The 26,652-nt window shown below is 27.8% G+C and overlaps 7 protein-coding genes across 8 annotated transcripts; 3 read left to right on the forward strand and 4 right to left on the reverse strand.

The window, feature by feature from the left end:
* Positions 1-119: 119 nt before the first annotated feature.
* LOC129615048 (voltage-dependent anion-selective channel-like) lies at positions 120-4,127 on the reverse strand. Its single transcript, XM_055530099.1, has 4 exons — positions 3,991-4,127; positions 870-1,189; positions 584-811; positions 120-510 (listed from the first exon to the last, which is right to left on the reverse strand). Exons 2-4 carry the CDS (start codon positions 1,187-1,189, stop codon positions 210-212), a joined length of 849 nt encoding a protein of 282 aa, XP_055386074.1. The 5' UTR covers positions 3,991-4,127; the 3' UTR covers positions 120-209.
* Positions 2,043-4,118, reverse strand: LOC129615049 (39S ribosomal protein L43, mitochondrial). Its single transcript, XM_055530100.1, has 2 exons — positions 3,991-4,118; positions 2,043-2,894 (listed from the first exon to the last, which is right to left on the reverse strand). The coding sequence occupies exon 2, from the start codon at positions 2,815-2,817 to the stop codon at positions 2,284-2,286; it is 534 nt and encodes a 177-aa protein (XP_055386075.1). The 5' UTR covers positions 2,818-2,894; positions 3,991-4,118; the 3' UTR covers positions 2,043-2,283.
* Positions 4,128-5,357: 1,230 nt separating the features above from the next.
* Positions 5,358-6,792, forward strand: LOC129615267 (splicing factor 45). The gene is made up of 2 exons (XM_055530388.1): positions 5,358-5,542; positions 5,635-6,792. The coding sequence occupies exons 1-2, from the start codon at positions 5,488-5,490 to the stop codon at positions 6,750-6,752; spliced, it is 1,173 nt and encodes a 390-aa protein (XP_055386363.1). The 5' UTR covers positions 5,358-5,487; the 3' UTR covers positions 6,753-6,792.
* A 214-nt stretch (positions 6,793-7,006) lies between these two features.
* On the forward strand, positions 7,007-16,891 carry LOC129615266 (SET domain-containing protein SmydA-8). 2 transcript variants are annotated; one of them, XM_055530387.1, is made up of 3 exons: positions 7,007-7,496; positions 15,495-16,048; positions 16,241-16,891. In XM_055530387.1, the coding sequence occupies exons 1-3, from the start codon at positions 7,162-7,164 to the stop codon at positions 16,822-16,824; spliced, it is 1,473 nt and encodes a 490-aa protein (XP_055386362.1). In that variant the 5' UTR covers positions 7,007-7,161; the 3' UTR covers positions 16,825-16,891. The 2 variants fall into 2 exon arrangements, with proteins under 2 accessions (XP_055386362.1, XP_055386361.1); XM_055530386.1 differs by lacking the exon at positions 7,007-7,496 and adding an exon at positions 12,282-12,659.
* An 8-nt stretch (positions 16,892-16,899) lies between these two features.
* On the reverse strand, positions 16,900-18,810 carry LOC129615265 (probable serine/threonine-protein kinase clkA). The gene is made up of 2 exons (XM_055530385.1): positions 17,575-18,810; positions 16,900-17,519 (listed from the first exon to the last, which is right to left on the reverse strand). The coding sequence occupies exons 1-2, from the start codon at positions 18,706-18,708 to the stop codon at positions 17,025-17,027; spliced, it is 1,629 nt and encodes a 542-aa protein (XP_055386360.1). The 5' UTR covers positions 18,709-18,810; the 3' UTR covers positions 16,900-17,024.
* A 632-nt stretch (positions 18,811-19,442) lies between these two features.
* Positions 19,443-21,020, forward strand: LOC129615022 (aurora kinase B). The gene is made up of 5 exons (XM_055530066.1): positions 19,443-19,673; positions 19,912-20,103; positions 20,160-20,453; positions 20,511-20,742; positions 20,801-21,020. Exons 1-5 carry the CDS (start codon positions 19,558-19,560, stop codon positions 20,876-20,878), a joined length of 912 nt encoding a protein of 303 aa, XP_055386041.1. The 5' UTR covers positions 19,443-19,557; the 3' UTR covers positions 20,879-21,020.
* LOC129615021 (DNA-directed RNA polymerase, mitochondrial) lies at positions 20,862-25,965 on the reverse strand. Its single transcript, XM_055530065.1, has 14 exons — positions 25,701-25,965; positions 25,533-25,649; positions 25,020-25,473; positions 24,797-24,925; positions 24,337-24,736; positions 23,939-24,271; positions 23,625-23,887; positions 23,196-23,570; positions 22,870-23,119; positions 22,584-22,814; positions 22,159-22,528; positions 21,354-22,108; positions 21,200-21,291; positions 20,862-21,105 (listed from the first exon to the last, which is right to left on the reverse strand). The coding sequence occupies exons 1-14, from the start codon at positions 25,849-25,851 to the stop codon at positions 20,976-20,978; spliced, it is 4,050 nt and encodes a 1,349-aa protein (XP_055386040.1). The 5' UTR covers positions 25,852-25,965; the 3' UTR covers positions 20,862-20,975.
* Between the last annotated feature and the right edge of the window lie 687 nt (positions 25,966-26,652).

Consider the following 26,652-nt stretch of genomic DNA (forward strand, 5'->3'; position numbering starts at 1 on the left):
CAGGCAGTTTAATTACTACTTTTATAACATTCAATATTATTTTGACTTAAAACATGTTTTAACCTTAAAAATATACTGCGTTTTCTTTAAGTTGATGTACTATTAAAATCAGACGAAAATTATACATTTTCTTTTCCTTATTTTATTTTTATTTAGCATTAAAAATAAAAGTTAAATTTATGTATATATTATGTTAGCGAAGGATTTATTTATGCTTCCAATTCAAGTGCTACACCAATTTTATGACCACCAGCATTGAAATTCTTGGCATCAATCAATGTTGATAAAGTTAAAGTAACTCCATCACGAAGTCGCTGTTGATATCCCAAACCGACTTGGCTTGCATTATTTACTTTAGCGCGTACAGTTGCTTCTGAATCTAATTTGTAAGTGCAACCAATACCAAATTTAGTGGCATTTGAACCAGAAGTCCAAGATAGTTGAACACCGCAGTTTAATTGATCAGAACATTTCTGGAAAATTGATCCACTGAATTCTTGACCATCATTACTAAAACAAAAAGAAAGGTATCAAATATCCTGGTTCGGTAGTTTTCAATATATACTAAGTACGTATTACTTACACAGCTGTATGTAAGACAAAATCAGGAGTAGTATAACCCAAAGCAAAATTATTTGTTGTTATTTTAGATTTTTGTGTATCAAAAGCTGTTTGGTATCCAGCTAACCATCCTTGGTATCCAAATACACCAGAAGCATTAATTAAAGGACCAGCCAAATCGGCATTTATGTCTGAATTAATTTGGACATTTTCTTGGCCATAATTAGCCTTGAATTTTCCACTTTTGTTTCTATATAATATAAAATCATGTTTTAAAAATATTTTTTTAAATCACAAATTCGTTATACCCAGACTGTGGAGCAAAAGATCCTTCGAAAGACAATTTAAGTCCTTCTAAAAGTTTATCAGCAACTGCTACTTCAGTAAACAATGTGTTATCGGTATTCCATTTTTCAGTAAAAGTTAAACCATAATCCTTTACTTTGTATTTGGTTTCTAAAGAACCGAATACTTTTCCAGTATCTTGATTTGAGTGTCCAGAAGTGGTGAATTCAATATTAGATGGAGTTTTAGTTTTACAATCCAATTTCCATAACCCAAAATGATATCCTTTTCCAAAGATGTCACGAGCTTGTTTACCTAAATCTGAATATGATGGTGGAGCCATCTTAAAAAAATATTTAAAACACAAACGTAAATAGACACATTACAAAATTAGAAAAAAAATATATGTATGTATTTTAAAAATACATGCATGCATAAATATGTACAAAAATAATGTAAACCTTTGTCGAAAGTTTATTTAATTGCTAAATGACTATATAAATAAAACTAAATTTCCCTCATCACCTTGGTCAAGGCTCTATGAGTTTATTAACTTTAGGCGCTTCCGACATAGAAAAAATAAATAGATACACATATGTATCTACATACATACAATATCGTATGTGCAACAGTTTAATTTCAGCATTTAAATTTTTATTTCATTTCTCATAGACAAAAATATATATTTAAAAATTTTTTTCTAATTAATTACCAACACGTATAGATTGATTTATTTTTAAAATAATGCGTTATTTGCTACACATAGCTTGATAACAAAACCACAACAACTTCTCTGATAGTTGAACGACACTATATACATGTGTACATATGTATGTACAAAAAGAGAGAAATATTCGCAAATATAAGTCGCAATACAAAATGATTTTGTTGTTACAGAATTATTTCAATACATACATACATAAGTATTTGAATTTATTTCTTTAGATTTCTTTTGCTTGTTTAGTTTGGTTAGGACATTGGCTCGCGTTTCTTTTAAAAATAGCTTTTGTTTGAAATTTTTTTAAAAATAAGGAAAGTTGTTTTTAAATTGTTGCCAACTTACACTTTCTTATTTTTGTATTGTTGTTTTTCTTAATACAATAGTTTTCTAGCTTTAAATTTATTTTTAGACCATATTTCTCTATTATTTGTTAAGCGAAAATAAAATTAATATTTTAAATGGAATACAAATGGCATTAACTAAACAAGATTAAATTTATTTAGGCACCTACCAGAAGAATATATAAAATTATGCAATTAGGAAAATATGTACAATCATATTTTTTAATATCATAAGTACTTTATAAATGAATTAGACTTATCCAGATAATAAAATAATAACTTCAGAAATTAATTCAAAGAATTCAAATTATTTATACTATATATTTTCTAATAGTTCTTATGCCTAAATTATAAATTTTGTATTGAATTCTTATTTTAATTAATTTTTTGCTTTTCCATTAATTCAATAACCCGTTCCGTAGCCGATTTTTCAACATCTAAAGGTCGAGCTAAATCTTTATTTGGAAACTGCATTAGATTTTGAACTGGATGTCTTAAAGTAAAAGGTGTCCAAGGACCTTGAATTGATGGATTATCTGTGTGCCACATTTTTCTCAAACGAATTGAACTAGATGGACCATTTTGGGTTTTTAATAAATTCACCCATTTATTTATTTCATCGCGGGAATTATTTCGACAATTAACCCATTCTCTTTCTCCATTTAAATATTCGGCAACCATCACTGGGGTTCTATGTCGCCTAGGCTTTACATATACCACAGTTCCAGGATTATTTTTTGCAAAATCAATTAAGTCATTTTCAATGAAATCCCTCATGCCCCTACTTGATCCATTGTTTTTGCAAAATTTCAATGTGATCCTTTGCATTTGAGGAACAAATCTTCCTAATCCATTCTGTAGTGGAGCACGTGGAAAAGCTGATTTCAAAAATAGATGGCTGTTGGACATTTTAAATTCTTGCTGGATATTTTACCATAGGTAGGTATATGCAACAAATTTATCGTATTGTTGTGATCAACCAAAATCTAAAAATTTCACGTGTTTTAGAGATTTTTAAGAATAATTATTATAGTGATACTTTTTATTCTTATTATTAAACTTCAATTTTATAACGTATTTTCATAACGTCTTTCTCCTTCCATTAACCTCATATTTGCCCAAATTTAAATAGTTATGTATGCAAATATATATCCATACATAAACTTTTATATGTATGTATCTAATAAAAATAGAAGATTTTATTTGTGATTTAAGAATAAATTTTACCTGGGCAACTAAACAGTAATGCAATTGATATAAATATTGCCTAATATGTTATAAATTTTTATGAATATTTTAAAGTAGAAAATCTTCATTTTTATGTAATTCCTCTTTACCATTAGCATGTGATTTAAAAAAAATTGCCAACTTAATAAAAAATAACATAATACATTAATTATAAAATATACTAATAAAAATAATTATTTCCTAAGGTATTCTGCTTAATTTTAAATAATTAACACATAATTAACAACTTTTGATATTTCTGAGTAAATTTTCACTTTTCTTCGTGTAAATAGGTATCTACTTAATATATGTATGTATGTATGGATATGAATATCGATTTTTTTATTCTTTTGTGACGTCAAATTTTGCAGAAAAAATATTTGAACTTTTGAAAAGAAAAAAAAAAAAACACTAATTTTAAAGTCTTTTAAAAGGCAATAAGCTTTAGCAAAGAAATTTTCAGCTTAATTATCTAATGGGAACAGCACAATATTTTTTTATGAATTATGTATGTACATATGTTAATCTAACCCCAATTTAAAATTATTAAAACCAATCAAAGAGTACATTTGAAAATGTACCAATTACGTAATTTCAAGTCAGATAAAAGTTAAAAATTAATCAAATAACCGGCATATTTCACCTTTTACTTGTTATAGGAATTCTTCTTAATAAAAAAAAAATTACCTATTATCTTCAAAAATAACTATTGGAAATATTTCTTTTAATTTTAAAGATAAAAATTTTCGAATTAAGTAACCTATTTTAATGAACATTTAGAATTTCAAAGATAAAACTATAAAATCAAAAAATACACTATTTTTCCCATTTAATAATAATGGAATAATTACTTACATTTAATTTTTACTTTTGATTATGCTTAAGGAACCAATTAATTTATCAAATTACTTAGTTTTATAAAACTGCGGATTTCTTCACCACACGACACGAGACGACAACCGACAAGAACACGCCAAAGAAATTATTTGAGTGGACTAATTTTCAAATGTCAAATATATACTAGGTGACATTTATACTTAAACGTCACTCTTGACAATTTATATTAAATGACATCTTGTGGGATCTAGTGGTGTTTTTTTAAAACAATTTCACATCACATAAAGCAAAATAATTTTAACTTTATATAAACGCAATGATCATGATAGTACCTAAAAACGGAAAAATCTTTCTGTCCATTTAGGTTCGGAACTTCAGGTTATTTTCCGTTTCCATAAGTTAGTCAAATTTTTTCATCAAAAACTTGGAAATAGGCAAAATTCATTAAAAAAAAAAGAAAGAAAAAAACTCAGAAATGTAATTTTGTTATAAATACATTCGCACTTTTAGTTGTCTTTATATCTAAATGTCTTTATAAAGACATTAGTCTAAGCCTTGATATTTTTGTTATGTCAAAGTTTTATGTATTTACATGTACACAACCAAAATTGTCATGCAACCGAAACAAATTGAGTCCAAATTTTCAATCCCAAACGTGTGTATTGTTTAGCCGTGCACATTAAAACAATGTTTTGATTGTCACTTTTTATATGAACCCCAATTATGCTTTATAATTGCAATAATGTATAAACCCGTCGACTCAATTTCTATATACCGCAGGGCCAATATTGTAATTATGATTACAGCATACCAGTCTGTGTAAATTTAACATAAAATATTATATCGAAAAATGTCGCTTCGCGAAGCAAAATAAAAAATAAGGTTAATTTAAAAAAAAACCTATTATAGAAAAATTTCATTAATTTAATAAAATTTTCAACGCCATGTTTTTAAAGGAGAGCTCGCCTCATATTCTTACCTACCCATTTATTTTCAGTTAAAAATCAGAAACTTTTAGAACTCTACGTTCATTAAATCTATGTTCCCTAAGTTTGCGGAAAAGTTTCAAAAATTGTTTCTTTGCAACTTATGACAAGTAAAATTTTTAGTTTAAAAATATGTAATGCAACAGTTTTTTATTTTTTTATTAAATTTGTTTGAAACTAATACGCGAAAAAAACAAAGAAATGGGATAAGAAATGTACGAAATGCAATGATTCTTACAAAACGCGCTTTCCGGTTGATTTCTTGGAATTTTTTAGGAAACTTTTTGATTTTTTATTTTTTCTGAACGCTTCACTTTTATAATATAATATTATGTGAGTCTCCCAATAAACTAATCTTTATCTCTATTTGAAAATTCGGTTGTCAAAATGACATTGATATGAAAAAATATTTTATATCAAAGTAAACAAATATTTGTAAAATATAATCCTTATTAAAAACTTATTATTGTCGGCACAATTACAAAACTTTTCTCCTTGAAGTTTTATTTTAGAAACGTACGCATATAAAATGGACCTATACGACGATTTGGATACTAAAAAGCAACTTGATGGTTGGTCATCAGGTACACATAAACTTCACATTGAAGTGTTTATTAAATACTTCCATATACTTACTTTTAATTTGATACCATTGTTTAACTTCTATTTCTCTTAGGGATTAAAATGTTGCAAACACAACTAGCGATTAAAAAAGCTACTTTACCTCCACCCAAAAAGGAGGTACCAAAAAAGCCGAGTCTAATGCCAACTGTAACTTTAAGTAGACCAAAGAAAGTTGAAGATCTTTTTAGCAACAGCGACCACATAAAAAAACCAGAGGTAAAGAAATCTCAAGTGCAAGTTACAGTTCCTGTTGGACAATTACCCCCAGCTGAAATAACGAATGAATGGGATTTCGTAGATGAATATAATCCTTTATGGCCAAATGAATATGAAAAATTAGTAAAAGATAAACGAGATCGGGATAGAGAGAGGGATAAAAGAGATGACTATCACAGAGACCGTAGGAAACGAATTAGTAAACCTCACGAAGATTCACCTCCCGTGAAGCTTTCAGGATTTGCGGGACGCTCGAATGATGAAGATTCTTACGAAAAATCACCTCCATCTGCAACACCTTCGCGTACTTCTGGTGTGGCAATTGCTCCACCTCCTTCGCTACAAGAAAGTACCGCAATCATACCAGAGAAATTAGAATTATCGAATGCGAATGTGACTACACCATATGGAACTAGCTCAGTTGCAGCTAAAATTATGGCAAAATATGGTTTTAAAGATGGACAAGGTCTTGGTAAACAAGAACAAGGAATGTCTATTGCATTACAAGTTGAAAAAACTTCCAAAAGAGGCGGTCGAATTATACATGAAAAGGAACTATTCATACCCCCACTTCCACCACCAAGTCCACCAGCTCCAGCTCCTGCAGTAATTGAACCACCTAAACCGGAACCCAGTATAACGGAAATTATGAAATCTCCAAGTAAAGTTGTACTTCTAAGAAATATGGTGGGTCCAGGTGACGTTGACGCAGAATTGGAACCAGAAGTTAAAGATGAATGCAATACAAAATACGGTGATGTTGTGTCTGTCGCGATACATGAAGTGCCAGGTGCAACTCCAGATGAAGCAGTAAGAATTTTTGTAGAATTCAAACGAATCGAAAGTGCTATTAAAGCAGTAGTCGATCTTAATGGACGTTTTTTTGGTGGAAGGCAAGTAAAGGCAGGATTTTACGATTTTGATAAATTTAAAAGTGGTCAGATAAATTATTAAATAAAATAATTACATTCAACTCGTCCTTGTATTTTTTATTACAATAAAATATGTAAAATAGGTTCATTTAGAATTCCACAAGTTTTTATGATTTATCAACAGATGTCGTAACAGCTTCAAAGATCTACATAACCTCAATTTAACCGCAAACTCAACCGTTAATATTGGAATAAAACGATTAGTATTATAATTTAATATAAAATTTCTAAAAATAGATTACCTATTACATATTTACTTTAATTCCGAAAGATCAGATGTTTCTGACATTATTGCCCACTGTGGCGATTTATTTTTATTTTCAAATCGCATAAAGTATTTTTATATTGAATACATTATAAAAATAATATCATTGCACTTTAAAATAGTGCATATTAACAATTGAGTCGAGAGAACTACTATTTTATTCAATATGAAAAAATTTAAAACTGAAGTAAATAGTGATTTAGGAAGATATGCTCTACTCGAGGAAGATATAAAATGTGGCGAAACCGTTGTCGACGAAGAACCATTTGTGTATGGACCAAAATCAGGTCCTGTAGTTTGCCTCGAATGCTGTGGTCCAGTTGACCTGAAAAAAAATAAATTTTGTCCACAATGTAATTGGCCATTATGCAACGGATGTAAAACTAAGGTTAATGTTCATAAGGATGAATGTAATATATTTAAAAGTTGCAAAGTAAAATTCCAAGTGGATAATCTTAATTTATTCAACTGTCCTCAACTGGACTGTATTACTCCGTTAAGGTAAGTAATTATACGAATGTAAGAACTGAAAATTCTGAAAATTGCAATAGTGGTGTTAAAATATTGTTTTTCCTAATTTTATTTATTACAAATTTTCCTTAACTTTTCCTTCTCCATCATTTCGCTATTATTTTACTGATTATGGAAGGAATGAGCCGGTCACTATTGCGCTAAATGAGTGAGCCGGAATGTTGCGTTGTGTTAATTCTAATAATTTGGTATTACATTCAACTGTTAGCTTGAGCATTCTTAAATCTAGACTTTTGAGAAATTAAAATTAGTTATAATATTGCTTTTTTCTCGTTCGTTTCTATTTTTGCGAAATGGTTAATGCATAATTTAAGTAAGAGTTGTTTGATTTTCATACAAAAAATTAAAGCAAAAATAAAGATTTTATTTTTTAATTTTTGTAATCAATGCCTGAAATCGTATAACATCTTTAATATTATCTAATAATATCATTTACACTACTTGCAAATCGTATTTAAAGATTTTTTTTATATTTAGGAGTAGGGATTTTATTTTTAAAAATATCTATTAGAGCATCGTTTGGAATAAAAAATTCCAATTTAATCATCTCATTTTTATATTAAGACTTGCCATATTTTTACATTTATTTTGATATAGATTACGATTTTAATTATAAAATTTTATTTTAGCAAATTATTTATTTAGAAAATGTCGCAAGAAAATGGTGTTCAGATTAGTCTTATAGTAATTTACTTTGAGGCGTTCAATTACACGATTAGACTCTAAAAATGAGAGAGAAATGTGCAGATTAATTATGTATCGCTTTTTCATCTCGCATTTTTTTCCCTTTCAAATCAGAGTTCTCCGTTTTTCTAATGGATATTTCATTTTTCCAACAAGATTAAATATGTATTTATTTTTTCAATTGGGTTTTTCATTTTTTCTTAAATTATTGACTGGACGGATCACCTTAAAAAACAAATGTATGTCATTTCTCCAATAAGATTACCCATTATTTCAATTGGATTTTCACACTCCTTCTCAAAATACCATAATTATAACCTATCACATTCAAAAACAAATTTAATGAATAACAATTAAATTTTGTATACATTTTCAGAAAAACGAAATATACAAGACGAAAAAATTCTTGAAACTCTAAAATTACATTATAAAAATATAATGATAGTCACTTACTTTCTTCTCACTTGGTGAAATACACGATCATGTTAATAAATAGATCTCCAAAAGTTAATTCAAAAATCAATTTATTGTGATGTAGGAAATGTCCTCCCATAAATATTTCTTATATTAATATCTTATTCAATTTGGACAATGTCTCTTTCTCTCTTTAACTCATAATATTACATTAAAACTATAGTAAATATACTGAAAAGTATATCAATTGTAAAATAAAATCTCTAGTCCACGTCCACGTCCATGTCCACGTCACAAATATTTAAGAAATTTAAACAGACATTGCAAAAAAAGAAAATTAAATAATTTATTTGATTTGGAACGAAATCAAAAATAAAAACGTTTTTCATCAGAAGTTATAAAATGAAATCTTGTGACAAATATATACTAAAAAACACACATAAAAACATGTAGATATTTAGATTTTCCCAGACAAATAACAATATTTTAACAACATAATTATATTCATATTTTTATCTATACATACATATAATATATATAAATATATATATATATATATATATATATATATATAAAAAAATATATATATATATATATATATATATACATGTTTTCGTTAATAATAAAATTTTAAATAAATATACAAAGTCTTAAATGATGTATGCATTTAAAAATAAATATTTTTGTGTTTTCATCATAAAAAAATATTAATCAATAAATAAATAATTCATATAGCATCAAAGCAAATTTATTCATGTACAATTTAAAATATTGTATATTATTTTATTTCATGTATTTCAAATAAAAAAAATTAAAGGTTAGGTACTGGTAATTGTCCCAGCGAATTGTAAGATATGTTCATTGCATATTTTCACTCAAATAAAACGAATATTCAAAATATTTTTTTTTTATTATTAAAACATAATTGCTTTTGAAAAATTAAAATCTTTAGTTGTATAACACTTTGTGTTTTGTGTCAATTCTCTTAAATTATATTAATTATTAAAATTACATTTAAAACAAAGATCGAAATCTATAAAAATTAATTATTGCTGTTTGAATGAAATCTATATAAAAAAATTCAGTATAAAAAATTAAGTTGCTTTAAGAATTATGTATAATAATAATATGAAAAAGATTTTAAAATTTTAGAATAATATTGAGTTATGTGAACACTCTTTGACTTCAAAATTGCGGTAATACGTTTTTGATACACAATTCGGTTTATGATGCGTTATATATTGCACAATTTCACCAATTTTGACAATACAATATTTACTGCAATTTTGAAGTCACGGACTACATATTTATTTTGGAATATGTGTTTTGTTATTACATAATTATACCCGTACGAACGTATGTTCGAAGGGTATACTAAATTTGCCTTACCGTTTGTAACGCTAAGAAATAACGGTCTTAGATATAGACTCAAGTGTATGTTTTTGGTCAGCGTCGAATTCTGAGTTGATTTAGCTTTGCCTGTCCGTCCGTCCGCCCCAACGATAACTCAAAAACTAATTGAGTTAAGTTCACCAAATTTTCACAAATGATTTATTGTAGTAAGTGCCAGAATCCTATTTAAATTGGACATGATCGGGGTACCGGTTCGGGTAGCTGCCATATAACTTCAAAATTTATTTGGCTATATCTCAGAAATTTTAGAAGCTACGGTATTGAAATTTCACACAAGCGAATATATTAGTAGGGCTAACGTGTTTGGTAAAAATCGTTGAAGTTACTTGGCTCCTTCTGGTAGCTGTCGTACAACTTTAATAGTAGTTTGACGCACACAGTATTTCAAAAAACACAGTACTGAAATTTGGCATAAATTAATATGGTAATATGGCAACTTAAAGTCATAGTTTGTCCCATAGGCAGTCATGGCATATTTATTCACATATAGGACTTCAAATTCGTACGGGTATCACAGAGTTGACAAGATCAACTCTATTTTTTCTCGTTCTCGTTTTCTTGTTCTAGTTCTTCATCTAGTTTTACATAAATGGCAGTTCAAATGATAATTTGGCATACATACATATTAAATACAAGCATAATAAATAAATTAATTAATTTCTTGTACAATATTACAAATGCAAATCTTATTTAATAACATAATCAGTTTTTTTTTTTCTTTGCGTATATGAAAAAATTTTTTTGTACATACATACATATTAAAACAATATTGTATTTTTGGTTATAAGCAAAATTTTTAAAAAAATTTTAATTTTTAAAATTATTTGCGGTAGCCACATTGTTATTTATTGTGCTGTTATAGAAAAATGTATAAAACTATTAAAAAAAATTCTTAATCTATAAATGAAAATAGCATTGCCAAACTAAATTTTAGAAACTAAAAAAAACAGGACGAAAATTAAAATTAATTTTATTATATATGTATGTATATATTAAAATTTAATTAATTCTAAATTTTCATATTGATGTTGTATGTATGTACATATTAAAACTTAGAAATTATTACATTATTGTTGTTTAATTTTAATAATCTTACAATAACAAATTATTAGTAGGGTAGAAAACTTATAATATATGAGTTTTTGAATATTCATTGGCCCCCGGGTTTTCGAATATACCTATAGGGAATTATTATATATTTAATTCGATTGCAAGAAATTTCGAGGAGATTCCTCACGATAACATTTGAAATAATTTTAGTTTCACATTTTAAATACAAAATATTCGGAGTTTTCCCTTAATGCAGAAAACATTTTTTTCTAATGCATTTTTCTTACATATAAAAAATTCTCAAGAATATTTAAAATATAAAGTAATCATACAGAATGTGCAGAATACCATAATTGTCCAAACAAATTATACATTAAATTTTAATTATATTAATCTAATTATTTCTTAATAAAATATAACTTTTAAAATTATCATTAAAGACAATTTTAATATATCTCCGACTCAAACAACTTTAATATTTAATTTTGACCTACGCACAAAATATTTTGCTCACATCCTGATTCAGAATAGTCAGTTGTCAAAATTCGCAAAAAAATTAAGTTTACATTTTGCAAGTTTCTTCTTAACAAGGTGGCATTGAAGTTTTTTGTAATGTAAATATCTGTAATTCTAGAAGGTAAGTTTTAAATTGTAAGTTTCAATTTGAATATTATATTATACAAATGTATATTATATATATATATTATGAAATATATATGTATATCTGAATATATATATATATAAATACATATATATATATATGTATGTAGATATATATATATTTTGTTTTTGGAACATTGGCAATATTATACGAGTATTATTCAATTTAGCGTACGTTAGAAATATTTCAATATTACGTATACATATCCACAATCTTATAACCGCATATACATACGTACTATACAAATAGTGTCGACAAGAAATAAATAAAAATAGAATATAAATAATTTGAATAGAAATTTGCGCGTGCTTAACTTGAATTTGTTAAAAATTAAAAAAAAAAACAATACAATAGATATTTCTTAATAAACTATTTTGAGCTAAATAAATACCCGTATTTCATGTATATAATGTACATATAATATTATTTATACATAATATGTGTATACATATAGGAAAAGCATAATGTTAATATTGAAATGTTATTATTTCATGACCTCTAATATTATTTTATCATCAGTATTATAAGAATTTTTGAGCTTTGAAGATGGTTAATAAATTAACATTGAATAGTAATATAATTGAAATAAAATCGAATCCAATATTGGGAAGATATTTAGTAACAACTGATGAAATAATTTGTGATGAAATCATAATTGAAGAATTACCATTTATTTATGGTCCAAAAGTTAATTCTCCAGTTATTTGCTTAGGATGTTATTGTAAATTAGATTGTAATAATGATGGATCACGTTGCCCAAAATGTAAATGGCCATTATGTGAAAATTGTATTGATTATAATAAAGATCATCATTTAGAATGTAAAATATTTAGTGAAGCTAAAACAAAATTTCAAAATTTAAATAATGATACATATGGGTGCCCTCAATTGGATTGCATAACACCGTTAAGGTAGAATATGTTAAAAATTATATAATTGATATTAAATAATTGTTCAGACGTTTTATTAAATTTTTTATTCGTAATTGATATGTTAAAAATGAATATAATTCAAAAGTTTTATAAAATTTTTTTATCGGTTTGGTTAATTTTTCTTAACTTCTTCTTATTCAAAATATTCCTTTGTTCAAGTACAAAACCTTCAAAATTATTCGAATTTCTTTGTGTTTTTAAATGTTGCTGCATTACGCAAAAAATAAGTGAATGTTATTAAAAATTTTAAATTCGAATTTTCAGTTAAATTATTTAAATTATAAATTATAAAATTAATTGTATTTTAATATTTTATTTTATATTCGATACGTTTTTGACAAATTGTGTACTTAACAAATAAAATGAGATTTTTCAAACGAAATTTAATTAAACGACAGAAGCTTTTGTTTTGTTAATATGTAGATCTTAAAAGTGTGCTTTTACTTATGTTTGTGTGTAAAAGTTTATTTTTATCGACCGCATTGTATACAATGAGATAGATTATGTGATGGCACGAAATTTTGGATGTCGAATTTTCGTATAATAGTAAGTAAACTACTTACAGGGAGATGTCGGTCTATCCGCCTGTAGGTCTCTTGGTCTATCGGTCTGTGTGTGCAGACCTCAGGAATTGAACCTTTTTGCGGGCCAATTTTACATTTTTGCGTATATATAAAGAGAAATAATGAACCAATTTCCTTGAAATTTAAAATTTGAATTTCGGGTGTTAAAACAACGATTCAAAAAATTTTTTTTAAAAATCAGGACTCGGAAACCGAACTTAGGGTCGATTTCACATTTTTTACCATACCTACGGAACGGATTTGAAAATTTTTGAAATTTGATATTTGAGTTCTGCGGTTGTTACCGAAACTAACTGGTGAACTTTTTGGGGGATTCTGATAGTGCAAAGCGAAATTCTATTAAGAGCCATTTACACTGTTCTAATTATGTTAGCTAAAAATTTACTTATTTCCTTAAAATTGAAAGGTAGTATTCAAAATGCATTTTCATAATCTTCTGTAATACTTTCACTAAACTAGGCAATATACATTGCGGTCGGTTATGTACTGACCACATCAGATTTTTTTTTATTCCGTTCCTCGAAATACAACGCCTTCTAATATGACATTTCGAGTTTTATGAGTTTCGGGCTTATATATTATGTTGCAGCATAAATTTCGTAATACGCAATTGAAAAATTTTGCAGTATTTTTAATTTTTATTGACCAGGAACCCATTGAAGAAGTCATCTGAAACAATAATAATAACAATACTAATAATAATTATTTGAATATATGTATTTAATTCAAATTGTGTAACATACATACATATAACAGGATGATTCTAATATTTTATTTAAAAAATGTTTGTTTCATCCTTGGATAATATCCAAAACGCATTAACAAATTGAATAGATGAAATTATTTTAATATACGAATAATTTAATTTTTGTATTTTTAAAATGCGTTTGTTATACATACATATGTAAATGCGTTTAAATTTGGTTCATATTTAGAAATTTTTAAAAAAGATTTTTAAAATGGAGTAAAGGTATTTCTTTACGATGAAAAAATCTGTAGAAACTTGCCAAAACCTATAGCAAATCTTAAAATTGTTTTGCAAGTGAAATTAAATCTTTAATCATTTGCAAGTAAACTATCATTTTAAATTTACATACTGTCTTCCAAAAGACAGCTTATGTAATACTTTTTGGAAGGCAGTAATTAGAATATCGTATATACAATATATGTATAATGGTAATTACAGATTATTACATATATCACATATGTTATATAACATATAATTCCCTTTAATATTAGCGCAATGTTCTATTTCCACTCGAGGAAAAATTCTCTTTTCAATTATTATATAATATACTCGTATAAGTCTTGTATACGTCTTGCACACCAAAAATTCATCAAAATTATAATTTTGTAAATTTAGAATAAATGATTGTTTGTGTTGTGATCCGAGAACTGTTGGTTTTTATTCCTTAAATTAGATTTTAAATTAATAGTATTCGATTTAATTAGAAAAAAATTTTCGATAAAGCAATAAATTGTCTTATGAAATGATTAAATCAATTTGATTTCTTAAATATGGGCAAACTATTTTTTTATTAATGTTAAAAGAAAGACAAAATTAATATATGTACTTAGGTTACATACTTTAATCAGAATCCTTTCACATTTGGTCGCACTTCGATTTCTGATTGGGATTTAATTTCAGAAAACTAAAATAACAATTTCCGAAAAATTTCCTAATACTTTTAAATTTGTTAAAAATTTTTTCTATTTTTGAAGTATTTTGTTCTTTTTATATACATACATACATATGAGAAATTATCCTGTTTCTGATAAATACCTTCTTGGATAAATATAAGGATTCGTTTATATTCATCACCTGCTTAGCTATTTTGTTGATTTGAGAAACCGTGTGTTACGGTATTTTTAAAGAAAGAAATTTTAATGCACAATTGCATACATACATATGTATGTTCCTATGTATTATATACGAATTGAATTTGTAAGGTTCTTCAAGGGTCCATTAAATTCAATAAGTTAAATTACCCACTAGGAATATAAATATTTTATTAGATAATAATATGTAAGTCTGTACACGTATTTTGTCTTTTTAATAAAGCTAAGAAAATAATATTTTAGGCACATATTAAGCATATGAAATATTTAAAGCGATTTGATGTAAATGCATACATAAGTATATACATTTTGTTCAACCAAATAAAACATGCGTACACATATATACATATGTACATAATAATTAACAATTTTTTTATTTAATTTAATAAAGGTTGCTGTTGAAAATGGAAAAAGACCCAGAAAGATGGAAAAACGAGGTTGAACCAATGGAATATCATGATAAGCCAAGACAAGAAAATAAGGAGATATGGAATGCCGATTTAATTAATGTTGCAAAATATTTAAGAGGGCCATGTAAATTAGATCGCTTCTCCGAAGAACAAATAATGCGAGCTATTGGAATACTTGAAGTGAACGCATTTGAAGCTCGCACAGCAGCTGGTTATCCTGTACGGTGTTTATTCCCAATAACTGGTATTTTAGCGCATAGTTGTGTCCCAAACACAACAAGAAGTATATACCCTTCGGAAAATTTTCGTGTACGTTTAAGAGCTATGGTTGATTTGAAAAAAGGACAACAATTAAATCATTCCTACACTTATACATTAGATGGAACGGCTGCTAGACAAGAACATTTAAAAGCAGGAAAATATTTTGTTTGCAAATGTGAAAGATGTTCTGATCCTACTGAACTAGGAACATATTTTAGTTCACTCAAGTGTAAAGAATGTTTAAAAGGTTTAATTTCAACAACAGATCCTTTTGGTACGTATGGTATTTAAGAAATTCCTGAATAATAATATGTACATAAGTATAATAATGTACTTACATATATGTATTGTCAACATTATATCTATCTATTTTAATATACATATGTATGTATATTTACATTGAATTTTTGTTAAATGTACATATAATTGATTTTACTTACACACATATAATTCTGTACATTTTTAGATCCCAACGCCTTATGGAAATGTTCACAATGTAGTTCTACAATACCGCATGATATAGTTTCACAGACCATAAATAGAATACAATCGGAGGTCGATTCAGCTTATGCAATAGAACCCTCTCCAGAAAGATTAGAAGCTGTTGAAATTTTATACAGAAAATTTTCAAATACTTTAAGTCCATTACATTTTATTCAAACAAGTTTACGTCAAAGTTTAATAGAAATGTATGGTAGAGTTGAGGGTTATGAAATGAATAAATTAACGACAGAACAAATAAAATATAAAGAAAATTTGTGCCGCCAAGTAATAGAGGTCATTAAAATTTTCGAACCAGGATTAAGTCGCTCGAAAGCGATATTATTATATGAATTACATATACCAGTAGTTTTGCTAGCAAAAACATATTTTTGTGAGAAAAAAATCTCTATTGACGAATTCAAAAACAAACTTCAAGAAGCTGTTGGTTACTTGTATGAATGTCACAATATTCTGCAAAATGAAGATCCTATATCACACGAAGGAAGTTTGTCAAGAATCTCCCAGCAAGCATTGAAGGAATTAAGGGAAAGTTTAGAAGAGCTCTGAAATGAAATATAATTTATAATATAAAATGATAGTTTTTATCTACAAAATAAAAATATGTGAACACTGATGTGTATTATTTAAATATTTATTACTCCTAATAACTAAATCTTATTATACTGACTCTAAATTTTATTTACATATTACTGAATTCATAAATTTTATGCGTCTTCATATATTTTTGGAAACAAATTGGATTTATTTTAATCTTTCTTTCCCAAAAAAGCAGCTGGACTGAAACCCATCATTGCAGCTGCTGCTAATGGATTAAAAGGAGGCGTAGTCATTGGAAAAAATGGTAATTGGTATTGCATTTTATCTTTCTTTTTTTTCTTTTTTACTTTGGAAACGTTTGCAGATGAAGAGCTACTTTCAGAATCACTATCGTATTCATTTACATTTTCATATTCCTTTTTCCGTTTTCTTTTTCCTCTATTTTTAAACATGCTGCCACTGTTACTGATATTGTCAATAAGTAGACGAGTTTGATTTAAGCCTGGAATTAATTCTGTCGCTAAATTATCTCTAATAAACGTAAATTTTTGCTCTGGATCATATTGATAACATTGCTGTAAACAAAATTCCATAAAATTTTGCAACATTACACTTAAATTTGCAGATTTTGGGCACATTTTTAAATTATGATATTTTTCGCCACAATTCTTGCATTCCATAAAACATTGAAAAGATGTGTGACCCTGCAACAACCAACGTACAATAATAAAATTTCAAAAATAGTATAAAAACACTAACCTTTTTCTCGCATAAAATACAATGTTTTTTAGCTTCATTGGAACTTTCATCTTCATCAATTAAATTTTCAAAGTTTTTCAATTTTCCCATGTAAACAATTTCTTCTTCAACGAGATTCTCACATTTCTCATTTGTTTTTAAATTATGTTCCTTATTCTTTTTAACTTTGTGAGTACTTTTTAATTCATCATTGCTACATGTTGCTAAGCTACTAGAAGAATCGACATCGCTGCTAGATTCATTTTTATCAGAATGAGAGTGAGGCTCTTTCTTTATTTTAACTGAGGGCAGTGGTAGAACAGGCTTTGCAACTGTTTTTTTTTCTTCTAGCTTTACTTTTTGGTTTAGTGCGGCTGCCTTCGATAAGTTTTTATTTCCCAATTTTTCATTCGACATATTATCCATTTCATTATTTACCTCTTTTGAAAAATCTGTTTTACTGCAGTTGTTCGAGCCAATTTCATTACCTTTTGTTTCGAATGTGGATTCTAACTTATTGAATTCGCTTTCAGATTTCGAACTTTTGTGCTCTGAACTTTCATTTCTGGATTTTTGATTATCTTCTTCAGTTGGTGTTTTTTCTTTGCAATTTTCATGCTCCGGGTTTGGCCTATTTCTCCAACTTCTATTGTATTCATAAGTATCGTTTCTTTCATATCGAAAAGGGTTTTCCGAATCTCTATTAACATTTTCCCAAGAGTTATCCCAATTTCTGGAATATGGTCGCCTGCATGTTCCGTCTCTACTAAAATTATTATTTCGATTATCTGCGTGTGTGTTGTAACCTTCTTCACCCATATTAGGTGCTTTGCTGAAATTGTCATTAGCCTCCCTACCGTTTTCATCTTCGTGTTCATGATATCTACTATCACTATATCTTCTTTTGTAATATCTTCTGTTATTTGCCCAATATCTATTATTTGAATACCTTTTTCGTCGATAGTCTCTTTGATTTTCATTATTTGATTTAGCGTTATCAACTCCAGGATTTTCATTATTTTTAGAAATATTAACTTCATTTTGCGTATTCTTATTCTCATTTTTCTCTTTAAAATTACTGCTTGGCGCTTCCACATTGAGCTGATCTCCCGAAGCATTATTATTTTCCCGCTTATTTTTATTCTTTCTGCCCATTCCTTTTTTTTTTAAATTTTAAAGCTATTTAATTTGATAATTGTTTCTAAAATTTCAAAGTAAATTATTATTTATCATCGGCACATGTTTTTATACTTCAAATTTCGGCTTGAGTTAAGTTGTCAAAATTTTTCTTGACACCTTATAGTTTTGTTGCTATACTGGACATGACAGTCGCAATAGCTTCGTTTAATTAAGGCAGTACAGTAAGTGTAATGGAAAGTCCATATTACATACTAGGTCTGTCTGGCATAAGGTATTTAAAAATTTTTAAAAAATTTTCTCGATATTTAAAGTTTTTTCAAGTTTTGTAAAGTAAATTTAGAGTTTTAAAAACTTTTAAAATTTTACAGCAGCAAAAACTCATCTTTTTCTTTGTTATGCCAGAAGATTTTATTTTTTAAAAATTTTTTTTGCGTAAACAATAATTTCTTTTTCATTGCTTATTCAGTAAAATTTTTTGACACAGAAAAAAGATTTAAATTAAGATTTAAGATGAGCTGTAAATCAACATTTAAAAAAAAAATAATCTGAAAGAGCATCTTTTTATTAGTAATTCGACAAATATTATTGTACTCATAAAAAAAAGGTAAATTCATTCAAAACAAAAACCTACTTGTCTTTCATCCATATAATTCATAATCGACGAATTAAATTACACACCCCTATTTCTTAGCATTTGGTAAGCCTTTCGAATGAAAAAAAATACGTCAAAATTGTCAAAACTATTTGAATTTGAATTGAATAATTTCGAAAGCGTTTGATTTTTGTCGCAGAACTATAAAAAAAATAAGTACTTTGAGGTGTTAAATAGCCAGTTAATATAAAATACACGTACTTAAAATTAAAATGAATAAAATCATAACGGAAACTTATCCAGAACTACTTAAAGTTCCTACTTTTTGTAAAGGCTTCTTAGAAAATATGGCAGAAAAAATGGTTACACATGAATCATTTGGAAAACCGTAAGTACACAAGTGCATATTTTTATATTTTACAACTGAATTTTGACCTTATAAATTGCATAAATGAAGTTTTGGTAATTAACTTTAATTTCTATTTAAGTGTAAGTCAAGAATTATATTCTTGTTTATGCTAAAAATATTTATTTTTGTTTGATTCAATATTTACATATTTATTTGAAAAATGTAACATTTCCGAAACCATTGTGGATTTGTATACAAAACGTGGAAAAAAATAAAGGTATTCATGGTCAACTGATGATTTTGAATTGGGCGGACCATTAGGCCGTGGAAAGTTTGGGAGAGTTTATTTAGCCCGCGAAAAGAAAACACAATTCATGGTGGCAATGAAAGTTATGTTTAAATCAGAGCTTCAAGCAGGAGGAGTACAAAGAAACGTCTTAAGAGAAATAGAGATACAATCACGCTTAAAGTATTTATACAATAATTTTCAAATTTTGTGAAGATTTAATATTAATGTAATTTTAGACATCCACATATATTACGATTATTCACCTGGTTCCATGATGAGAGGAAAATTTATCTTGCGTTGGAAATAGCTTCAAAAGGCGAATTATATCACCATTTAAAAAATTCACCCAATGGACGTTTTGAAGACTCTCGTGCAGCAAAATTCACTTATCAAGTAGCAAGTGCTCTACATTATTGCCATTTAAACAACGTAATTCATCGAGACTTAAAGCCTGAAAATATTTTGCTTACTGCAGATGATAATTGTAAATTGGCAGATTTTGGTTGGTCTGCTCACACCCCATCCAATAAGTAAAATTCAAAATCTTCTAAAGATTCATTTTTTAAATACATTTTAAAATTATTTAGGAGAAAGACTATGTGTGGAACATTGGATTATTTACCGCCTGAAATGGTTGAGCATCAAGTTTATGATGATTCCGTGGACCAATGGTGCTTAGGAATTTTGTGTTACGAGTTTTTAGTAGGCAATCCTCCCTTCGAATCAAAAGATGCCGCAATGACGTATGAAAAGATCAAAAGACTTGATATAGCTTACCCACGACATTTGAGTACTGGAGCAAAAGATTTAATACAAAAGGTAATATTAATATATTAAAATGAGACACGCCAGTATGAATTTTTATTCATATTTGCAGTTATTAAGAAAATCAAGTAATACACGAATGACTTTAGTTGAAGTGATGCAACACCCCTGGATTAAAAGATTTTGCTAAAAAAAGAAATCAAGATTAACAGATAATTTTTTAATAATTTTAAAAATATTCTTATAAATGTATTTTGAAATTTCTATTGTTCTAAATATATAAAACTTTAGCTGAAAAAATATGTTGATTTTAAAACTGTCTGCAGGTCAAAATCACCCTTGGGGGGCATTTGTTTTAAGGTTTGATTTAATTTTTGCTTTGCTGCGTTCAAAACCAGGTTTTCGCTATTCAATTCACTAAAAAGTTAAAAATACATATTTTAATAAATATAATAAATCTTTAATAAATATAAAATATCTTCTAATGAAGAGGCATTTTTTTTATTTATACCTTTCTTTAAAACTATATTTATTTATCATAAATTTAGAAAGATCTTCTAAAATCGGTTGAGAATGAAGTGCAACAAACTGTTCTCTGCAAATCTGAAATGAAAAATGGCTGTATTTCTTGTATTACTAACCTAGATAATGTAAATAACACTTACTTTATTCATATCAGGAACGGTGCAAGCGTGTGTCCAAAAGCAATCATGAACAGAAATAAAAGTAATTTCATTCCTTTCACAAAATAATGACGTTAACATCATATGACTGGAGTCCAATGAATGTATAAAATTAGGTGGAAAAGCATTTTTCTGCTTCATTACGTTTGGTTTTTCGTACATGTCTAAAGACATTGTTTCACCAACATGAGCAGATCTTGTTTTTCTGTGTTCCATACGACTGTAAGGTTGTACAACCGGTAATCCTAAAGGAGTTGTCCACTCTACATTTTGCATGCAAGTTGATGATATAAATCTAGCACAATCAGTAAACCAGTCTTGAATTTCCTTGGCTGACGTAAACATTTCACGCAAACTATCGAATGTTTTAGTCGTCAAATAAGTTGATGCGGGCCAGACCCACTCTTTTGGAAAATCCTCAATATCTTTTAACTGTCGAGCTATTTGTAATCTAGCACCATATCGTGTAACGCCATAAACAGTGGTCATAACTGTTTGCTTAATTACTTTGCGTCTAACATATCCGTCTAAAATTTGAGCTACATGAAGACCATTGCTTGCATCGGTTTGTCGAGCTTTTTCAACTAGTGTTGCTATAGCACTATATACATCTTGTGGACTATCAGATGGTGAGAGATTGACACTATATGCCCCAGCCACATCACGACCCAAAGCAGCGTAATGCTGCAATCCATTACAAGAGCCATCTTGATGTATAGGAAAACCACTCATATATTCTGCAATTTTTATAATTAGTTTTATTAAAAAATTTTTTAATATACTTTACCTTCCGGGTTTGGTGATTTTAATACTTTAGCTATTTCCATGCAACATGCTAAGGTTTGCCATGGTTCATCTGATTTCGACCACCATTTCCCGCCGTTTAATGGATTATTAGCTGAATCTAAAATTTCATCCATGATTTGTTCAGCGTAGAGAATTCTTTCCCTAACCGATTCACGTTTTTTTAATCCAGTTAAATTGATACAATGAAGTTTCAACCACATAAGTCCATCTGGACCCAATGGTCGTTTTTTATCAAAGACTAATATAGATCGAGCTAAATCTGACCCCAAATGATTTAAGTGAGGTGGAATAGGATATACCCGACCCCTAAAATCCATGTTATGCGGTAACCAAAATACTCTATCCCGATACTGTGGCAAAATGAAAACCCTTATTGTACAAACTATAATGGTAATTTGAACTTACGTGATTTGCAAGAGACAAACGGTATAAAGTATCGCACCATAAGCTATACATTTCAGCCTGCTTTCGTCTTCGCGCCATCTTTTGTTTAAACATTTGAGCTCTTTCATTGTTTGTTAATTTCGAACTTTTTTGGGGAATTGAAGGCAGAGGTGGTAGACTATTTGGTGATTCTGGAACGTCCAATTTATGATCTCCTCCATTTTGAAATACTTCTAATATAACATCTAATATCTAAAAATAAGAGTATATTCACTAAATTCAAGTTAAATTTATGTTTATAGCTCACATCTGTGTTGACTCTCCACGGTATGCTCGATAATTGATTTAAGGAATCTAGTGCTGGGTAAATATTTTCATTTGGCATTTCATTTATTCTTGCCAATTGCTGTATAGCTTGATGAGGCAACCTTATTAAATCTGATTTACTTAAAAGATAACCCCCATTCACAGGTGTGCTCCACGGCTGGGGAGGGCACAACATGGGTATCTGATTGGCATTAAACGTTAAATTTTTTTGTTTTGAGACCCTCAAAAGTCTAAGACACAATGAAATAATAATTAGGATAGTGATGTAAAATTTAACATAAAAGTCAAAGAAAAGAAATATTTTACCTAGATAAAATTGGATGTGGTTTAATTTCTTCTTTTACAAGCCGTCCATGATTTCTATATAGAGTATAAAAAGCTGGAAACAAATTTTTTTTTTGCGCTGTAACATTATTTTTTAAAATATTTGAATCAATTTTTATATCACGTATTAATATGTTATAGAGGAATTTGCCAACATTAATAAGAACATTGTTTGGCCATGGAGTCTCATTTATGTTCATGCTTGGGCCCCATGAACGATTTTCATGAATCAATTTCTGCCATATTTGCCTTGTATTAGAATCACCATTTCTGTTTCGTACACTTTCGCAGTATTCTCTATAAATGTTGCCAGTCTTTTCTAATACACCGTTTTGCTTTTTTGATTCTATGTGATACCTATGAACTATGTAGTTAATTTAAGAATTTATTTTAATATATTCAAAAATCTACTTTGTTTGAACTTTCTGCCCTAGTTCTTTGTACAATTGACCAACTGTTGGACTAAAACTTTCAGAGCCTTCGGCCAACTTTTTAATTTCTTGCAGTAATATATCAGCAAGTTGTCTTGAATCAAGCGTCTTCAAATAAACGTAGTAGGTCATTAGACCATTCGGTTTATGTCTCGCTTGAGCCTTCAAAGCATTCAAATCCCTACTAATAGCTGCACAAATTTGTGATTTCCAAAGTGCGTTTAAATCATCATACTTCTTGCGCTAAAATTCAAATATGGTAGGAAAATACATTTCATATTTTTTGATACTTACATATTGCTCTGAATTAGGAAAATCTTGACTTGCTTCAATACTTTTTATATTTATAATGCCACCTAACTCGGCAGACAGTTGTTCCTTGGCAAATTTATGAAGTTCTTCATTAGAATAGTTATAAGTAATACTGCTGTTTGGGTTTTCTGAACCTAAGTTATGATTTTCGCGCTTGTTATTTAACGAATTAAGTAAAACATTTGAGTATTGCATATTGGGTGGTGTAAATATTGGCTTAAAATTGTGGTCAATTCTTCGTATCGCATCAAGAACAATTTCTAATTCATCATATTGAAAATTGCTTTTATCGACAATATCATTTATACTAAAACCCTACAAGTAAAAAAAAATGCTGTTAATTTTAATATTTGGCTAGTAAATCCGTGTATGCAGCTTACTTTTTCCTTAGCTTTATCTGAATATTTGGTTATTAAAATATTGTTATCGTTGCTTTTGTCCAATCTTCCTATACATTCAAATATACTTGCAAAAGTTTGATGATTAATTTCTACACCGTCTTCATTCAATATTTGCAATAAGTTTTCAATTTTATTTAATTCTCCTTTTTTAGCGTAACCATGCATTAAAATATTAAAAAAATCAATAGGAATAGACTTTTTCTGGTCACATATTTCTAATTTTTTACATCTTTCTCGATAGAACAAAAGAGTTGAAAATGCTCGACTTAACATTCCATTTGATACGCAAATATTAATATAAGTTGATAAATTAATCAAAATTGAATTATATTTAGCAAGTTTTTCCTGTTCTAAAGACTTGTGATATCGTGCGTTAAATCTAATTAAAAATTATTTGCTTAAAATTAAAACAATATTTGAATCTCAAATAATAATTTACTTTTCATTTTTATTTAAGGACTTGTTACTATTTTTTGAATTTATGCTTTCACTTTGCAAAAGTGGGACTGACTCTGACTCAACGACATCCAATATTTCCGACTGAGTTAAATCTTTTTGTATCTGTAAACTATTGATAATTATTGTAAATTACCTATATCTTTTTTTTATTATACAAGTAATAAATAAAAATTGTTTAATTGCTTAATAAAATCTACACTTACTCTAAATTAACTTCTTCTTCTTCTTCATATTTGATGTTCTCAATCATATCCTTTAAATTTTCAAAACTAGAAATGATATGTTCCTTATGCTCATCATTTATATTAGCATTTCCTTTCCTAAAAAAAATTAACGGCTTACTGTCACATTCACCAGCTGGAAAAGCGCCGCTTTCAAACATATCAATATCAAATTTTTGGTATTCTACTGGTTGAACATGCTTTTTTGGCGAATCTAAGAATTTTTCGCATGAGGCTGTAGTCAACTTTAGCAAATTGTCCTTTTTTTTCTTTCTAGCAGCCTTCAACTCCTTCATTTCTTCTGAATTTAATTGAGAAACTAAAAATCTTCCAGATTCTCTATTTTTTAAATAATCTGATTTTTCGATAAATTCTGATAATTTTTTTGATTTAAGACTTTTAACTTTAGCTTTGATTTGTTTGGTTGTAAGACCAACTACAATTAAGATTTGTTAGTAAAACAGAAAATATTTTCAAACAATAATAATTTTCAACCTTGTAAAAGCTCAACATATTTTCCATACTTATATTTCTTTTTATGGGTCTTCGTTTCATTAGCAATTTCTGTATTTACATGCTGAGATGAACTGAATCTAAGATTAGTTTTATGCCCTAAAAATAATATAGTATAAGAATTTTTTTTTTTAAATATATTCTATTTACTATTTATAAAATAACCACGTTTATATTCATTAACTACATTACTATAATTTCTAAGGCATATGGCTGTGTTTTGATTACTTATTAGAAAAGTTTTCGTTAACATCTTTATATTATTAAAAGAAAAATTTGTCACTGTCATTTGACGATACATTTTCCAAATAGAAATATTAATAACTAATTTAAAAAACTTTTTTAAATTCAAACTTTATAATTGCATAATTCCTTTTTGTTCGAAATATTAATAAAATAGCACGTTTTTAACATTTCTGGCATTTATTTCGTATTTACTTCTGAATTAAAAAATGTCAAATAAATCATATGTCAAATGCGACTGTTTGTTTACATATTATCCTATTTATAATTTCAAAACAAAAGGTTTGTATGATATTCATATCCCAGAAAACATATTTGAATTTAAAAGAGAATAGAGATGGATACTAAACGCTGAACTGATGTATCAAAATAACTGTATGCTTCATATCTCAGACTATTATTTAAAATTAATTATAAGATAAAATCAAAAATTCAACAGTGATAAAATGTTAAGAACTTTTTTCCCACAAATTGTTAAAAGAAATCCAAACCTGGAAACAGTAGCAGCGGAGGATTTCGGTTCGTAATTAAATCTATATTCTATTTCTTCGCGCAGTTTTAAATTAAAGGCATTGCAGAAATACGGATATTTAGACGGTAATTAGAGCGATCGCAAACTAATCAGTCAATAACTATTGTCAAAATCTAGGAAAACCTTAAATTTGGATTTGTTTCGAAGTTTTAAGGTTTTCAATTATGTTGATCGTAAAACTTATGTTGCAAAAATAAAATACATGGTTTAAAGAAATTAAACAAGAGAGGCAAACCTTTAAAGCCTAATTACACAAACCATTTGTACTTTGACATTACAAAATATTTCAAGTATTTCTGTATTTCAAGTATTACAAGTATTTCTGTC

This window comes from Condylostylus longicornis, unplaced genomic scaffold, assembly GCF_029603195.1.
Source record: "Condylostylus longicornis isolate FDR11 unplaced genomic scaffold, ASM2960319v2 ptg000135l, whole genome shotgun sequence".
NCBI lineage: Eukaryota > Metazoa > Arthropoda > Insecta > Diptera > Dolichopodidae > Condylostylus > Condylostylus longicornis.

Excerpts from the sequence above, each read along its gene's own strand:
- LOC129615265 (XM_055530385.1), bottom strand. The coding sequence starts at position 18,708 with ATGGGCAGAAAGAATAAAAATAAGCGGGAAAATAATAATGCTTCGGGA. Across the intron at positions 17,520-17,574 it reads GTATTTTATGCGAGAAAAAG|GGTCACACATCTTTTCAATG; the intron begins GTTAGTGTTTTT and ends TGGTTGTTGCAG.
- LOC129615049 (XM_055530100.1), bottom strand. The coding sequence starts at position 2,817 with ATGTCCAACAGCCATCTATTTTTGAAATCAGCTTTTCCACGTGCTCCA.
- LOC129615048 (XM_055530099.1), bottom strand. The coding sequence starts at position 1,189 with ATGGCTCCACCATCATATTCAGATTTAGGTAAACAAGCTCGTGACATC. Across the intron at positions 812-869 it reads TCTTTTGCTCCACAGTCTGG|AAACAAAAGTGGAAAATTCA; the intron begins GTATAACGAATT and ends TATATTATATAG. Across the intron at positions 511-583 it reads TTTGTCTTACATACAGCTGT|TAATGATGGTCAAGAATTCA; the intron begins GTAAGTAATACG and ends TTTTTGTTTTAG.
- LOC129615267 (XM_055530388.1), top strand. The coding sequence starts at position 5,488 with ATGGACCTATACGACGATTTGGATACTAAAAAGCAACTTGATGGTTGG. Across the intron at positions 5,543-5,634 it reads ACTTGATGGTTGGTCATCAG|GGATTAAAATGTTGCAAACA; the intron begins GTACACATAAAC and ends TATTTCTCTTAG.
- LOC129615022 (XM_055530066.1), top strand. The coding sequence starts at position 19,558 with ATGAATAAAATCATAACGGAAACTTATCCAGAACTACTTAAAGTTCCT. Across the intron at positions 20,104-20,159 it reads GAGATACAATCACGCTTAAA|ACATCCACATATATTACGAT; the intron begins GTATTTATACAA and ends ATGTAATTTTAG. Across the intron at positions 20,454-20,510 it reads GCTCACACCCCATCCAATAA|GAGAAAGACTATGTGTGGAA; the intron begins GTAAAATTCAAA and ends AAAATTATTTAG.
- LOC129615021 (XM_055530065.1), bottom strand. The coding sequence starts at position 25,851 with ATGTATCGTCAAATGACAGTGACAAATTTTTCTTTTAATAATATAAAG. Across the intron at positions 24,926-25,019 it reads GAAGAAGAAGTTAATTTAGA|TTTACAGATACAAAAAGATT; the intron begins GTAAGTGTAGAT and ends AATTATCAATAG. Across the intron at positions 22,109-22,158 it reads AAAATCACCAAACCCGGAAG|AATATATGAGTGGTTTTCCT; the intron begins GTAAAGTATATT and ends TAAAAATTGCAG.
- LOC129615266 (XM_055530386.1), top strand. The coding sequence starts at position 12,295 with ATGGTTAATAAATTAACATTGAATAGTAATATAATTGAAATAAAATCG. Across the intron at positions 12,660-15,494 it reads GATTGCATAACACCGTTAAG|GTTGCTGTTGAAAATGGAAA; the intron begins GTAGAATATGTT and ends AATTTAATAAAG. Across the intron at positions 16,049-16,240 it reads TTCAACAACAGATCCTTTTG|ATCCCAACGCCTTATGGAAA; the intron begins GTACGTATGGTA and ends GTACATTTTTAG.